The sequence below is a fragment of the Polistes dominula genome, unplaced genomic scaffold, assembly GCF_049000335.1.
Source record: "Polistes dominula isolate Pdom_NZ unplaced genomic scaffold, Pdom_raw_medaka contig_77, whole genome shotgun sequence".
Classification (NCBI taxonomy): domain Eukaryota; kingdom Metazoa; phylum Arthropoda; class Insecta; order Hymenoptera; family Vespidae; genus Polistes; species Polistes dominula.
Genome location: NW_028301152.1, coordinates 1,323,423 through 1,336,314, shown reverse-complemented (window position 1 = coordinate 1,336,314; position 12,892 = coordinate 1,323,423). Strand labels below are relative to the sequence as shown.

At 30.2% G+C, this 12,892-nt stretch overlaps 2 protein-coding genes across 2 annotated transcripts; one reads left to right on the top strand and one right to left on the bottom strand.

The window, feature by feature from the left end:
- Positions 1 to 617: 617 nt before the first annotated feature.
- Positions 618 to 5,444, top strand: Tsf1 (transferrin 1). The gene is made up of 10 exons (XM_015316441.2): positions 618 to 936; positions 1,539 to 1,768; positions 1,855 to 2,158; positions 2,414 to 2,754; positions 2,819 to 3,069; positions 3,150 to 3,385; positions 3,456 to 3,735; positions 3,847 to 3,908; positions 3,990 to 4,258; positions 4,503 to 5,444. Exons 1-10 carry the CDS (start codon positions 828 to 830, stop codon positions 4,593 to 4,595), a joined length of 2,175 nt encoding a protein of 724 aa, XP_015171927.1. The 5' UTR covers positions 618 to 827; the 3' UTR covers positions 4,596 to 5,444.
- LOC107064034 (putative glutamate receptor) lies at positions 4,617 to 12,755 on the bottom strand. The gene is made up of 11 exons (XM_089178210.1): positions 10,709 to 12,755; positions 10,425 to 10,594; positions 10,243 to 10,326; positions 9,306 to 9,614; positions 9,101 to 9,207; positions 7,929 to 8,099; positions 7,526 to 7,761; positions 7,241 to 7,455; positions 6,633 to 6,889; positions 6,470 to 6,542; positions 4,617 to 6,283 (listed from the first exon to the last, which is right to left on the bottom strand). Exons 1-11 carry the CDS (start codon positions 10,902 to 10,904, stop codon positions 6,119 to 6,121), a joined length of 1,983 nt encoding a protein of 660 aa, XP_089034336.1. The 5' UTR covers positions 10,905 to 12,755; the 3' UTR covers positions 4,617 to 6,118.
- Positions 12,756 to 12,892: the final 137 nt, after the last annotated feature.

Here is a 12,892-nt window from a genome sequence, read left to right as displayed (position 1 = left end):
GTTCCTTTCATAAGAAAGTTTTGATCGATAATTTAACGTTGGTTTACAAGATTTTGTTTCTCATGAATTATTTGATAAAAATAATTCACTTATAGTTGTTCTATTCTAATATAAGAATGTGTTTATGCAGTAAGTCGCAAGTATACTTATTAAACATTAATTATTCGGAGCTGTTGTAAAATGAAATTAAATTCAATTTGATATCGTGAAATAACAGTTGATATATTTAAAAAATCAATAGTTTTATCATTCAAATTTTTATATATATATATATGTATACATTTGCATACTATGTATATATTTAGCACACACGAGGAAAAAGGTAGAAGAAGAGGGAGGGAGTAGAAGATGTATAGCACAGTCTCAGTTGATCCGGAGAAGAGGGCAACCATAAGAGTTGAATAGATAACGATAACACGTTATGCAGCTGGGTGACGAGAGAAAATTAGTTGTTGAGTGGAAGAAGGGGGAATGTAACTAAACGAAGAAAGGAAAAAAGAGAGATGAACGGACTGTCGTGGTCAGCGATAGCATCATGGAACCCCCTCTCAAACGATCTCGGAAATTCAAGGAGGAAAAGTGTGCTCCTATATAAGGTCGCTCGTACAATCCTGTTACGGTGGTTTATCATCGGCATTCGTATCGAATCGTCCGAGACTAACACACACTGTGAACTATCCTATTGCCTAAATTATTTACTTCTGTTGTTTAACACACAGAGACATTTCTAGATTGAAATTATTATAAAGTTTGCTTTGCATTTTTAATTGTTGTTTTTTTTTTTTTTTAAATAATTAAAGAGTTTTTTTCAATAGTGTAAGAAGGAAATGAGAAGTGGCGTCAAAATGATGTGTCAAAAAAGCATCATGATCCTTGCGTGTCTAATCGCTGTGATAGCAACCACCAATGCTGCTTTGGGTCGACCTAATCTTGTTTGTAAGTTTCTGAGTTGGTTTGTTTCATTTTTATGCTGGAATAAAATTGCTTATCAATTTTTTTTTCGATTTTTTCATAAAATTAATTGAAAATTAATTATCATTTACTCTTTTTTGATCTTTCCACTCAAATTATTCTATTAAATTAAATGTATTATTGTTGTTATGTTACGTTGTCCTATTTTTGTACTTCGTAACAATGTTGCAAAAGTTTAATTCAGTTCGATCGAGTGATTCTCGAAAATATGAGCAAGATTAATCGAGTTACTCATCAAAGTATGTTGAATTAATGAAAGGTAATTATCTCGATTGAGTCTTATCAGGTCACTCAGGTCACATTAGCCAATGAAGTATGTATACATATAACCCAATCTCGTGGACATTCGCGACGTCTATTAAATCAGATTAATAGGACAATCACAAAGGAACGATGAGTAATAGAGCGAGTAACGAAATAATGCAAGCGTAAGACCTGAATGCAACCACTTGACGATTTCATTCTATTCCTATCGAGAAGTTCATAATTTCTATTTATCAACAACAATCCCTTTCGTTAATTTATTTTTTACTCTTATTTGTTCGTTCTTCTTTTTTTTTCCCCAGTTACCATGTGTATACCGGAAATATATTGGAAGGAATGTGTACAGATGATGGAAGATTCAGCAAACAAAGGTATTCCTATTTCTTGCATTTCCGGTCGTGATCGATACGAGTGCATAGAAAAGGTTGGTAGAAAAGAGGCAGATGTAGTTGCTGTAGATCCGGAAGACATGTATTTAGCTGCAAAGGATAACGAGCTTGCTGCAAAGGCTGGATACAACGTGGTCGAACAGGTGATTAAGAATAATTCAATCGTAAGAAAGAATGATTAAAGTGTATCTATAAAGCCTTTATTCTTTATCTTTCTTATACCTTATAGATTAGGACAAAAGTGGAACCAGACGCAGCTTATCGTTATGAAGCAGTTGCTGTTATCCACAAGGATTTAAACATAAACAATGTTCAGGGACTTCGTGGTCTTAAATCTTGTCATACTGGTGTGGGACGTAACGTTGGCTATAAAATACCAATCACGAAATTGACATCGATGGGTGTCCTTGGTAATATAAACGATCCAGAATATTCTGCTCGTGAGAATGAAATTCGGGCATTGAGCTCGCTTTTCAGCGAAGGTTGTCTCGTTGGAACCTGGTCTCAAGATCCAGCTATCAATCAAAGACTAAGTAAGTATCTTTAGTACTTCATTAAAAATAAACACGTTGATTTCCCCATTCCAGATTTGCATAATATTCTTAGAATAATACAATAAGAATAATACAATTAAATACAAATAAAACAATAGTACAATTTTTATTTATTATATAGTACATTTTTTAGTTGTAATATTTATTTTATTTTAATAATTAAAAAATTTTAGGCACTTTAATAAATCCTCCTTAAATCCTACATATAACATGTTAAACGTACTATGATTACAGAGGAAACTTACAGCAATATGTGTGCACTTTGCGAGAATCCAAACGTCTGTGATTATCCAGACAAATATTCAGGTTATGAAGGTGCTCTTCGTTGTCTTGCTCACAACGGTGGAGACATTGCCTGGACTAAGGTCATCTATGTTAAACAATTTTTCGGATTACCAGTTGGCGTTAGATCTGCAATACCAACAAACGAAGATCCCAGCAACTTCCGTTACTTCTGTCCTGATGGTACAAAGGTACCCATTAATGCTGATACCAAACCCTGCACTTGGGCCGCTCGCCCATGGCAAGGATACATGACTAATGGTGGAGTTAACAACATAGAAGCCGTTCAAAAAGTAAGCATTCAATATTTCTTCAATGAACAAAAGAACAAAAGTTTAATGAATGTTTATATGTCAGGAATTAACTGAATTAGGACAATTGGGTGAAAAAGAAAAAGCAGCTTGGTGGAAAGATTTGATGCTGTTGGATGAAAAAACTCTTGCTGTTGCTTCATCACCGGTTGATCCTGAACAACATTTGAAGAATGCCAAATACTTGGACGTCATTGAAAGAAACTCAGGTGCGCCTGAAAGAAATGCTCGCTGGTGTGTATGGAGTCAGGATGCTTTGAACAAGTGCCGTGCTTTAAGTAGAGCAGCGTTTTCAAGGTAACTGTTCTCAAATTATTTGGAAATCTCTTTGAAAGGATAATTAACTATTGACAGTTTAAATGTTCTGTTATTATTAGAGATGCCAGACCCAGGTTGAGTTGCTTATTGGAGAAGGATCTACATGGTTGTTTGAAAGCTGTCAGAGATGATGGTGCCGATTTAACAGTCGTTAATGGTGGATCGGTAATGCGTACAATAACGGACTTTAATGCTCAACCAATTCTATCAGAAATTTATGGACCTGGTTCAACAGAATACAGCGAAAGACCAGCAGTAGTTGTTGTTAAAAAAGGCAGCTCTATCAATGGACTTGGTTAGTTGATTTAGAATTATTACTAATAAAATTTCTTAAAGAAACTAAACAAATATTTTATCCTTTTCAGCCGATTTGAGAAATAAACGGTCTTGCCACAGTGGTTATAAAAACGATTTTGCTGGATGGTTAGCACCAGTTCATGCTCTTAAAAAAGCTAATTTGATTAATTCGGAAGAAGATGTAGCAGAATTCTTTGCGGGCTCGTGTGCACCTGGTGCTGAACCAGGATCGAAATTGTGTCAACAATGTGTTGGTAACATTGCATCTAATGACGACAAAGTAACTGAGGCAACTAAATGTAAGCCAACTGAGGCTGAAGCTTTCAAGGGTGGCCAAGGGGCTATCAAGTAAGTTTTTTAAAATCTACAATATAAATAATCAATCATTTGACTTCTGTATCAATCATCTCGAATCTATTAATAACAAATAATTCATAAATAAATAATTCCTTGTTATAGATGTCTAACTTCAGACAAAGGTGATGTAGCTTTCTTACCTCTCCCAGCTCTTATCAAAATCGGTAAATTTCTACAGCAACTTACTTAATATTGTATTTTAATATTATCTTTGTATAAAACTTTACCCTCGATCATATTTTTAGATAAGAAGAATGAAACAGAAGGCGGTGTGAAGACATCGGACTTTATGTTAGTCTGTCCTGATGGTGGTTTAGCACCAGTAGAAGAATGGTCAAGATGCAATTTGGGATTGGAACCACCGCGCATTATTTTAAGCTCTGTTGGAAAAACAGCTAACGCTTTGGAAGAACTCAAACATGGTGTTTTGGCAGCCAGTACGATTTACTCTGAGGAACCAGATCTCTTAAAACTTTTTGGTAGCTGGAGTGGAAAAGCTGACATTTTGTTCAGGGTAATTCCTAATGAAATAAATATATGTATATGTGTGTGTATATTTGCATGTTGCAACAGTGGACTAATAATAAGACAAAAATTACATAACAAACGTAATAAAAGTTATACAATATTATATTTAATAATTTTATATAATTATTAAATATATTACACAATTATTACTATTATAAAAAAAAACATCCACTTTTTAAATTTTTTAACTCGTTGAAGTGCTGCATTAATCAATTTTTTGTTTCAATTAGGACGATGCAATAAATCTTATCTCAATTGACAATTCATGGACCCAATGGAACAAGTGGGCTACAACAAAAGAGGATTATAAAATCGAGCCTTAAGAAAATTGAAAAAATCCTTCACTTCTTCTTCTTCTTCTTCTTTGTCAAGTCCACGATTTTTGTAAATAAACGCAACCTAAGAGATTGTTAATTGTCGATGACAACATTATATATCTGTAAAAGATTTAAATCTAAAATCGAGGAACTTCAATAATAAGGTTAAGTCGCCGCACGTGGTCTTAAAAATGATTCTTTATTTGTTTGTGTCTTACAAAGGACTCCTCTCTTTTTTTTTTTTAATTCCTTTTTCAATATCTGCTTCTTTTCTTAGCATTATTAAACTTTATCACTCTCATGATTATTTCGAGAATGCTCCGTCTGTTATATCCATATTTGGTCGAAGCTTGTTTGACAATGAAAAAATCATTCTAAACTGTATATTTGTTTTATACCAAATTTGGCCGGATGTCGTCACAACAGTTCAACCAAGAACACTTCCTTGTTCTCTTATTACTAATACAGATAAGTATATAAACTGTCTCACACACAAAACACAACACACGTACTTTAGACTCATACTATACTGTAATCATTTACAATAAAGAGAATAAAGAGTGATCGATCTTCAAGGCTTACATTCGTATAAAGACACACAGATAGTATCAAAACTAATATTAATTTGATAATTTCAAGAACAATTGTAAATGAAATCTTTCAAATTGGAAAGATAATTCAAAGAATTGTGAAAATAGTATATTTACGCATCATTCGAATATTTTATTTCTTTAACGAGTTTGTATAACAAGTGTTAATTGTGTGTATAAATGAACATCTCATTTGTGATACGATTTAAAATATATCAATATTAGAAAATGTAGTAAAACTAAATAAAGCACAATGTAATCAAAATGTGCACGTTTTTGTAATTGAACTCCTCCTAAACGGCTGGACCCATTTTAATGAAATTTTGTGTGTGTCTTAAGGTGGATTCGATAATGGTTTAGCGTTACAATTCGGTCCAGTTTAAATTGTATATTTAATTAATTTTTTATTTATAAGTTGTTATGCGAAAAGTTAATAGGTTGAAGTTAGTCGATATTCGAGTTATAGAGATGAAAAAGGATAAGGAAATTTAATAATTTACGAGTTTTATTCCAAATATTCGGAACAGTATTTATAAAATTGTTCTTTATTTAAGAATGAACTTTATTCAGTTCTTCTATTTCTAAAAATGATACGAGTGGCTTATGGTACATAAAAAACACAAATGCGACTCAGTTTATGACCTTAGTTACATAGAAGAGTAAGGCGAATACGAGCACTTACACAAAGAGGAGATCAAGGATAGAGAAAATCTGTAAAATGAGGTTTATCTTATTCTCTCTCTTTTCCTATCTGTATACTCCTTCTCTTTTTAACATTATTTCATAAAATGTTGATTTTATTTGATTTCATCAAATAATGAATCAAAAAACATTCCTTCATTTAAACTAAAAAAATATAAATTGCGGTCTTCTTCACAGACTATTTACATTTATGACGAAATGATGATGTTTATTCTCGTATACAATGTTGGATGTAAATTACGATTTCTTTTGTATGATTCGCAGTGTTTTATTATTCACGACTTTCCGATGTATTATATGCTCTAACGAAAGCAAAAATGAACTAACAACGGAGCCACAAAACATGAAAATTAATAATGGCACCATGTCGTAAAGCTCGACCGACGTCCATTTACTTTTAGGCTGAAAAACGTACAAATATTATTTCTTTTTTTTTTTTTTTTCTTCTTAATATCTTAAAGTCTAAATAAATTGAATATTAAAATATTAATATTTATTTTCCTTTCCCTTAAGTATGTGTACATTTTATGGATCAACTTTGAATTTTCTAAATTATGTATTGTATAATAGAATAAAATAATGAATTACCTTTTTGAATTGATTAGACCATTCTGTGTTCAGTAAACGTTGAAGTATTCCACTATCTCTCAACATCAGAATACTAAGTAATAATAAACAAATATTATTATTAATAATATCTTAACGAAAATATATCTTATCCTAGAAAATCAATTGGAAAAGAACGACATACTTGGAATTAATAATACCGTCATATGGACTTCTATTGGGTACAGCCATCGCTATAGTCGTTTGCGTTATAGTATCAAGAGATTCCACGCTACAAGTGAGTTTTTGTTGCAATTCTGCTGCTATATTATCCATCGCCATAAAAGCATACTTGTCTTCTTTGCAAACTCGATGAAGACCATCCAAATAATTGATTGGTAAATCGGTCTCTTTCGTTAAAATATTATCAAACAATACTCTCAGTACTTTATCCGAAGTATTCTAAAATTATCATAGTTTTTATTTTTTGTTTTTAAAATTAACAAAAGATTAATAATAACTTTATTAAATAAGTGTGAAAATAATTTTGCGATTTTTATTTTCAATTTTACCCACATCGATGTTTTTATATGATCATATTTATTGGCTGAAATCTTTTCAAATATTTTTAGTTAATATTTGCAAATCAATTATTAATATTTACAATAAAACGTGTGTGTGTGTGTGTGGTTACACGAATATGGACATTATTTTTAATTTTGTTTTCCTCCCCCTCCTCCTCCTCCCCCCCTTTAAACTATTGTTCATTACGAACGAAATAATGATTTGACAAAGAGAGATATAATACTTTACTTGAAAAAAAGTATAATCGGCGGATTCTTGAACTACTGCAAATCGATAAGTACCATCCTTGAGAAGACCCTCCATAGTTGTGAAAGGCATAACAAAAGTTTTTATAGCCAGAAAACTTATGAGCGCTGCAGAATAAGCGGCCAATACAACAACAGCTGTTAAATGGATAACAAATTGCACCATACGAACGGGATCTAACAACGATTGTTGCATACCTAAATTTTGTATCAGTAAATATAATAGATAAATAATTAATGAATAAATTTGTAACTATATCCATCATACCTTGATTACAAAATGCTCCAAAAACGTAAAACATTATCTCTGATAATGTTGACGGTGAATGTTCGAAATCCTCATAATAAGATATTGTTTTGACTACAATTTTTATTATCATGATCAGTCCACTACTCAGAAGAATGATGAAACCGATTAAATACCAAATATTGGCACCAAAGGGTGATGTATAAGCTTGCCATTTTATAGATGTTAAATCTGGTCTTTTAATGAATGTACGGCACCTTAAAGGACGAGAAATATGACACATTAGTCAAACATGTAATTAATAATACAAAAATAAGATTATTTTCTATAAAAATAATGAGTCATGTTGGCCGACAAGTAAGTACAGTTCATATACATAGAAATTAATTTATAATAACAATTGTTGTTTTTAATAATTATTTACTTCGTTGAATAAACGGGTGTAGTGAAGTCGATGGCGTCCAATCTATCAGATGTCATCATTAATTCCATGCTTGCAATATCAGCTTCATTCTTTATCAGCATCCCTACAGCACCTGTCCAAGTTCCATTTAATAGATTTAATCCCCAAGAATCCGTTTCTATGTAAGTTAATCTACGAAAGTGAATGAACGAATATTAATTATTGGCAGATCTATCTCCCAATTATTTTGGATAACTCAACTGTATATATAATAACCTAAATTTTAATTTAAAAAACAATATTTATATATTAAGTTAAGTTTTTATAGTTAGTTTTAGTTATATATTAGGTGATTCGAAAAGTCGTTTCATTTTTAAATAGTTGAATTTGATAAATTTCACTTCTCATCGATCTCATGTGTTACTATTTGTCGATTTGCATCAACTAATGTGCCATTAGTGCGTCAGCAAAAAATGAAACGACTTTCTGAACCACCTAATAGTTTTCTACATTTTTAATTAGTATTAACTGAAGTATAATTTATAAAAAAAAAAAAAAAAAAAAAAACAAAGAAAAAATGATAAATGAAAAACGATATATATCGTTGCATATATTCATCTCGAAACATTCTACGACAAAATCACACAAGACACAATAGTTTAAATATTATAATCTACTGATCTATTAAACAAACAAAATGATACAAAATTAAAGAATAATATATGAAATGAAACAACGAAGAAATAATTAAAAAAAAAAAAAAACAAAAAAACAAAAAAATTATAAACGATATACAAAATAATGCTATGTAAAATTGCGAAAGAGTGTTTATTTCGTCGATCTGAAAATATTCGAATTTTATGGCAAAATGAGAGATCGTATGTTGGAAGACGACGAAGAGGTGGCGATGGTAAAAAAAGAGATATTTTCGAGGAAAGATCAACGGCCAGTCAGGAGGAATATTTTCATAAAGAAACTGTAAGACTTTTGAAAGAGCTGAAAAATCGTTTGATAAAACGACGAAAGGAACGAATTGAAAAGAATAGTGCGATTAAAGAGCAAGAGGAAAAAGAAGCGAAGCAAAATGAAGAAAAAGAATAAAAATGATTAACCTTTTAAGAGCAACATGTTACTCTCTCATGTTTTTTCTGTCATTTTTAAATGACACAAATTATATACTTAATAATACTCACGTGCAATTCATACCTTCCTGTAACAACTTCATCAACTCTCCGAAGAAACCACTAACCTCAATAATCTCATTTCTTTCGTTACGGTGTATCAAAGACACCGGTGGATCCTAGAAAAATAATATTTTGTTGAAAAATGATGAAATCAACATAATTACCCGTCAAACACAAAATTCGTCAAAATTCTTACTTCCTGAATTAAACTTACGTGGGCCATGACAACACGTAGATTATGTCCATAAAGATTATTTCTTCTTTGATAGAGACTCAACGTAGGTCCTTTAAAACCATTAATATTATCCCAAGAACCAAAATTCATAATTCTAATTTTCGATTGTGCATCAATTTGATAGACCTCCAAAATCTCCTCCTCATCAGTTTCATTTTCGTTATCACGAGTTATCATCACTTGGCAATCAAATGGTACGTAAATATTATGAAAAAATACTTCGATTTGGGTCTCTTTCCTGAAGAAGAGCAACCATGTTGGATACTCCATTGCTAGCCATGTGGAAACCTGCTATATTTTAGTAAAATAAACAGTAGCTTTTTCTCCCTAATACCTCATTAAAGTTTCAAATTATTCTAGTCCAGTTATAGTTCGAAGGATAATTATTATTATTAATTATATTATATTCAATTCAATTGCTAAATCAATTAACTTCAGTCAACTAAAAATATAAATTGCTATTATTATTCATAATTTAAAGTTAATTATATTAATATTATTTTATGATTTTTGACCTAATTATAATATTAACAATATTTAACTCATTGACTGCCAGATATATTTAAAGCGACTTGTCTTAAATTTTTAAAAATATAATAATATTAAGTTATTGATATAATATTGTAATGGTATTTACAATAATTAATAATTAATATTTTTTACACCATATAAATATTTTATTCAAACTTTTTAATAATTCTTAACGTAAATAACCATTTGTAATTAATCTGAAATTGCAGCACACACTACGAGATATCTCGTAGTTGGCAGTCAATGGGTTAAGTATCGAAATATACAAATTTAAGTATATCAATAATGCTTTTTGATAAAGAAACTTTAAAAAAAAAAATTAAAGAAATATTGTTAATTGTTTTGGCATCTGAACGACGACTCATTTATTTATCAAATCATTTACATATGCGAGCTGGTCTCTCGTATCGTTGTAATCATTCAACAAGACGAAGAGTGGCCTTTTTATATGATAATAACTTTTACCCACCTGTTCGAGAATAAATAAATAAATAAATAAATACTAATATATGAATAAATAACAATTTAATATGTTTATAATAGAAAATAACAACATCGTATTCTCACTCGTGTCTTGAACATTTGAAAATCCATGAAAACCGTACGAATGTGAAGAGTACCACTTAAATATCTTTGAAGGGAAAACAATTGCTTGGTCTCATCCAAACCTACGAAATAATAAAAATAAAATAATAACCATTTTATCTGATATAAAATAATCATTTTGATATAATAAACTTAAAACACACAAATTTCCCAATTTACAATGTCCAATTTGTCAATCTTGCAGTGACCAATATCATATCAATTTGAAAATTGAAAAATTAAAATTTATAGAAATAACATTTATTAAACTATATTACACTTACTGGTATTTTCCATAACATTGGGAGTATCGTGCAAGAGTATAATGCATGTGTTATTAAAAAAATCGTGCATATTGCGTATTAAATTTTGATAAACATAAGTAGGTCTAATTAACAATTGACCTTGTGTTATTTGTATTCCAATAAAAATTAACGTTAAAGGTAACAATGTCGACAGCATGTTTATTCGTGTTAGAAATTCTGAAAAATAATGTCACAAAAAACACCAATAATAAACGAGTTAACATTTTTACGTGTTTAATAGACAAACATTCGAGTTGTGCATTCCCACGAACGATGTTTCGTTATGCATAGACAGGAAGGTACTGATTTACATAAAAAATTTAGTACAGGCAAATAGGCATTATTAGACCCCTATAGAAAAACCTATAGTATATTGTAAACAAGTGCGATAACAAATACTTTTTCTACATTAATAGATAACCATAACAAACATATAATCAAACTAAGAAATCGAATTTGATGTTATTTAGATATTGAGAACTATAATAATATGTGTGACGCTGATGATACACTTTATATCCAGTGATAGTTGCCAAGCTAGTGAATACATAACACACTACATTGCTTTACAAAAAAAAAATACATTCCCTTTACCACTGTTTTTGCATTCTGATTTTGTGACGTGCACGATGTCATTTATAATACTTCATCTGATCGAATACATTCAATTCTATTTATTTACATTGCTGAAAATAACGTCTTAGAAAATGTGAACTTTTATAGAAAATGAAAAATACACACAATGATTCAAAACGTACGCCATTAATATCTGAGAACATTAACGATCGATTACAATCTTTCGAGCTAACATTTGATGTTTGATCTGCACGTAATACAAGCACGACCATCTAATCGTAGTTTTACTGAATAAGCATATCGATTCTATTCATACTTTATTATATCGTTTAATTAAAAATTTTCGAACAAAAAACTGCAATTTTATTAATGCAAAACATTTTTATTTTTTTTTGTATTCTATTTGTTTGAACAGTATTTTAGAATACTTTTGTTCAATATTGTGTACAAATAAATATGGTCCGTTGTGTAGATAAATATTTTGTTAAATATCAATAATTAGTCAGTATTTAAAATAGATGCACTGTATTTAGAATAGAAGTAGGATTGAATCAGGATTGCATATTAATCCACACGTGGAGGAACAAGGTACACTCACAATCAGCCAGTTTACCTAAGGAATGATGCACTAAGAATTCTTTAACAAGAACTTCTTACAGCATTAAATTGTTCTCGAAAAACCACTTGCAATCAATTACAATTTTGACATAACGTAATTATATTTTAAAGTAAGATATACACGTAGACACGCAAATTTTAATCGATTTTGATGAATTTTTTTTATTAAAATATAATTTCTTCTAAATTTTGGAATTTTTTCCACATGGTTTATAGATATTTTTAACTACTATAAAACAGTCCAGTTTTCCGAGAGCAATTAACGAGATTTGTAACCTCTGTAGGATTGATCTAATGGTAAAATAAAAAGAAAAAACAAATTCTATATGATTAATAATATTATGGTCATTTTGAAATGTATAAAAAAAAAAATTTTTTTGTAATAATAGAAAATATAAATAAATTACACTTTAATAAAATAAAAAAACGTGTGTGTATATCACAAAAGTTAGAAGTGAAATCTTTAAATAAACAAGTTTCGAGGATATAATTTATTATATAACATTATTATAATATTATTTGTACTTTTAATTTGTAATTATTTATTTAATTATTAATTTAATTATAAGAATGCGCGCCTGTTCGTATGCAACCCACCAGACACACTTTGAAAATGTTGCTTGCGAGCGCCATCTACTGGGACGGCAGTTTTTTCCAGTCAAAACTGTTTATACACGTATGTATGACGGGTTACCTATCTTTCGGGCAGACAAAAATTCCGTCCCAAGAGATGGCGCTCGCAAGCAACATTTTCAAAATGTGTCTGGAGGGTTGCATCCTTATAGGCATTAAATAAATAATTGTTTTGATATATTCACATCTCGAAGCTTGGTTTTCTTTGATGGTTTCACTTCTACGGTGTGTTATCTGCACACACATCTGTTTTTTTTTAATTCAATTAATTATTATCTTGCATTCTATGACATAAAAAGATGAGAAAAATGAAAAAAA